Raw genomic sequence first — 3,928 nt, forward strand, 5'->3', positions numbered from 1 at the left:
CCCTGGACAGAGACAGCACAACGTGAAATACAGAGTAAAACTGCCTCTACTCTATAAATTAAAAGTGAACTGAAAGTTAAATTCTCCCTACAGTGCCCCAGCCAAGGACAGGTTTAGATACAGAATAAAGCTTCTTCCAACATATCCTCCCAAGGAAACTACAGTCCAAGAGAAATCCCTTCATTCTGCTCAAACCCTGTTTCCAATTCCTATTCCCATACAATCTCTCCATGGTTCTCACTATCAGACTCCCCAGATCAAGATGGGCACAATACAGGAGACCCTGTCCAAGACCAACGGGTTACCTTTGATGATTGTAGTCATGGAGCCTCCCACGAGATCGCGTGGAGCTGAATTCAGTCAGGTGACAGCACAGCAACTCACAGCCACTCCTATTGGTCCAAATGAAATGGATCCTCCTGAGAATAAACCCATGAGTTCAGTCATTGGTGGAGATTGTAGAGATTGGGGCTGGTTGATTGGTTCAATGTTGCTGCTCCTAGTCACATTGGTATCAGGTGAGTGTGGGTTGTGTGTATAAAAGGAGCTGGTTGGGGAATGTGGGGATGGTTGAGTTATTTGGGATCATGGGTGATTTTGTAATGAGGGGTTTGTTCCCTGTGCTAATGTTAGTTGGAGCTGTCTGTTGCTCTGACACATGGCAGCAGTTTTTGAACCAGAGGTTTCCATGGGGAATTGTGAGAGCCAGCCCTGTTCCTGAGCGAGTCCCTTCTCCTGGGGGTTTCAGTTTCCCAGTGTCTGAGGTTGTGAGTGTGTCCCCACTACAGACTGTGATGGTGCAGTGTGGAGAGCACAACCTGCTGGTCAGGGCCCAACTGGATTTATTTGGAACTGGGCACCTGATTAAAGCTGCTGACCTGACCCTGGGGACAGTAGGCTGTCAGCCAACCAGGGTCTACCCTGAGAACCACACTGTCCTCTTTGACTATGGGCTGCATGAGTGTGGCAGCAGATTGCAGGTAATGGGAGTTCTCCCCACTTTCAGGAAGCTTGGGTTGTAGATGGTTCCAGTGAGGGTTACATTGAGGAACATTGACTTATTGAGGGTCTGTCTCCTGCTAGTTTCCTATGCTGGATTAGAGTAGACCTTAATTGGTCTCTGTCTCAAAACTTGTGCTGCTGTTCTTATTGGTTTGGAAGCTTCTGATTATACAGGTGGTTCTGTTATGTTTTTGTCTGTGCATTAGCTGTAATTGTGGTGAAGTGTGACTGGTTTGATCTTTCACCTGAATGTGAACAGAACACTACACTTTCTATCAGTGCCTTCCAGCATGACCCTTCTCTGTAGTGAAGTCACAGAAGAACACAGCTGTCATGTTATAGCAGAATGATGTGCTTAGTTTTGTGGTGAGCAGTCTATTATCCTCAGATTGGTTTTTGACTCACTCAGTCTAGTTTCATCCCAATTATGGGACTGTTGTGAATAAATTGACTTGTCTAGTCCTTGAGCTCCAAATCTGACCTGTTGGTAAAACTGTTTGGGTTCCATTCTGGTCAATTTTTCTTTTGAACTTGTCTTTGCTTCTCACCTGAAGTTGGTGTTTCACTAACTTTGTCTGTAATCCCTTCCCATAATCTGAAGACTTCCTGTTTTACCTTGTAGATAAAGATCACCATGTTCCTGTTCCATCTATCTGTAATTCTGCTGAGATCTTAAAACCAATCCTGTTGACCAGCTGAGCATTCCCTCGCCTTTGGATTTGGAATTCCAATAATTCCTGATCTTTGGAATGATGCAATACCATGTTTAAATTGATCCTAAAAGACTAACCCCTGACCTGTGACCTATTGCACTCCAGCTCTGGGGCGAAGAGACTGTTGAATTCTGTAAAAAATACATTTAATGTGATGCTGTTGTTGTGAACCCTGTGTAGATCCTTCTCATGAAGAATCAGTTTCTCATTCCTTAACCTGGTGTCTTTCAGATCACTGGGGATTTCCTGATCTACACCACCCACCTGACCCACATCCCAAACTATCCTGGATCTGTCATTGTGAGAACCAATGGGGCTGTTGTTCCCATTGAGTGTCGTTATTTGAGGTGAGAATCTTTACTTGATTGTCAATATGATCCCCTGCTGCTGTTGTCTGACCCTGTCCTAAAATGGCTGCCCTGTCTCTTCCCCAGGAAGGGCAATGTGAGCAGTAACCCCATCAATCCCACCTGGATCCCATTCAGCTCCACCAGGTCTGGAGAAGGCCATCTGTCATTCTCCCTGCGTCTAATGAATGGTACGTGATGGATGACTGGGGAGAGATCTCCTGGTATCACTCACTGTGACTTACATTCACACTCTCCAACCCTTGTCCTCCTGTACTTCAGGTGACTGGCTTACAGAGCGCTCTTCCACTGTCTACTCACTGGGAGACCTCATTCACATTGAGGCGTCTGTTTCAATGGCCAATCACATGCCCCTGAAGCTGTACATTGATCGCTGTGTAGCTACGCTGAGCCCAGACAAGGACTCCACCCTGAGATACAGGATCATTGACTACAATGGGTAAGGAACTCTCTGCTCTCTCCAGCTGCTCCCATCTCAATGGCTTCCCTCCATTCACTTCACGGCCCTTTGTCCATCTACAGTTGCCTCCTGGACAGCAAAGCTGAGGACTCCTTTTCAACCTTTGTGTTGCTCGGAGACGGGCAGGAGCCAGACAAGCTCAGGTTTGACCTGGATGCCTTTCGTTTCTATGGAGATGAGAATTCTTTGGTAAGAGGAAGCTGCTGATTGGCTTCTCCATAGTGGGAGGGAGTCACTAAATACTGACTTGTTCTGAATGTGTCCCTCAGATCTTCATCACCTGTCACCTGAAAGTTGCTGCAGTGGATCAGGGAGATTCCAGGAACAAAGCTTGTACTTTCCAGAAGCTGCAGAATATGTAAGTTCCCTCTCTGTCCCTCAGGGATGTTGTTGTTGGGAGAGGTGATGCACCATGTGGTTGATGGGCTGTTTCTTTGTTTAGCTGGACCCCATTGGAGGAATCTGACAGTGACATTTGTGCCTGTTGCCATGTGGGGAACTGTGGGAGCACAAGGGAGATCCTGTTCCCCTCCAGAGGGAGGAGAGACCTTGGTCCTGAAGCTGGTAGGACATTGACCATCTTGATGTTGGGGATCCTCCCCTCTCCATCTCTCCCTGACTGGAGTGTTTGATCTTGCAGAGAGTGAAGCTGGATTGAAGTGGGAAGGGGAGGCCTCACTTGGCCCCCTGATCATCCTGGATACTGGGCTGACCAACCTGGCAACTGAGCCCCTGCCTGAGGTTGAAGGAAGGATACAGGAGAGGTCTCCAGGTGGGGAGCTGCCTACCTGCTAGTTTCCCTTTCTGTCCCTGTTTCTCTCAGTAACCATTGGTTTCTCCTTGTTCTGTAGGTGTGGAGTTGGTTGTGATGGTGACCCTGACTGTGACAGTGGTCTGTCTGATCTCTGCTTCATTGCTGGCCTTGGTCCTGTCCAGGAAACACAAACAAACACCCACCAACCTGTGGTGACATGGTCAATAAAGCAGTGATTCATGGTGTCTTCTGTCTGGAGCTGGTTTTTCTGCATCCTCTTGTTAAAATATTCCTGGGGACAATCTCTGGGCTTTGCCTGTCCAATCCATGCATTGAGCTTCCAGGATGATTGATTGGGTTATTGAAGATATTGTTTGCAGTTTGCTTTATCCAGTGAGTACAGGGGGCTGTAGACCTCACTGGAAAGGGGTTTCTGAATTTGATTAAATCACTGATTGCAGAACATGCTGGAGGAACTGCTCAGATGATGCAGCATCTGAGGGTGAAACAGCTGGTGTTTCCAGTCTGTTCTGATTCTCTTCAGAAGTGTCCAAGTGGGTTCCCACTGTGACTGTCTCCATAGTTCAGTCAGCCAGAGTGAGGCATCCATTGGGGAATTAGTCTCTGCAAG

At 47.3% G+C, this 3,928-nt stretch overlaps 1 protein-coding gene across 1 annotated transcript; it reads left to right on the plus strand.

Annotated features, from left to right (window-relative positions):
• The first annotated feature begins 262 nt into the window (after positions 1-262).
• Positions 263-3,513, plus strand: LOC140468082 (zona pellucida sperm-binding protein 3-like). The gene is made up of 10 exons (XM_072564266.1): positions 263-518; positions 634-980; positions 1,947-2,062; positions 2,150-2,253; positions 2,345-2,522; positions 2,606-2,732; positions 2,813-2,901; positions 2,986-3,129; positions 3,188-3,315; positions 3,395-3,513. Exons 1-10 carry the CDS (start codon positions 263-265, stop codon positions 3,511-3,513), a joined length of 1,608 nt encoding a protein of 535 aa, XP_072420367.1.
• Positions 3,514-3,928: the final 415 nt, after the last annotated feature.

Source organism: Chiloscyllium punctatum, chromosome 46, assembly GCF_047496795.1.
Source record: "Chiloscyllium punctatum isolate Juve2018m chromosome 46, sChiPun1.3, whole genome shotgun sequence".
NCBI lineage: Eukaryota > Metazoa > Chordata > Chondrichthyes > Orectolobiformes > Hemiscylliidae > Chiloscyllium > Chiloscyllium punctatum.

Bases quoted from the DNA above. Each gene is read 5' to 3' on its own strand.
- LOC140468082 (XM_072564266.1), top strand. From the start codon at position 263: ATGGGCACAATACAGGAGACCCTGTCCAAGACCAACGGGTTACCTTTG. The intron at 519-633 runs GTGAGTGTGGGT...TGCTAATGTTAG, and splicing joins CCTAGTCACATTGGTATCAG to TTGGAGCTGTCTGTTGCTCT. The intron at 2,733-2,812 runs GTAAGAGGAAGC...TGTGTCCCTCAG, and splicing joins ATGGAGATGAGAATTCTTTG to ATCTTCATCACCTGTCACCT.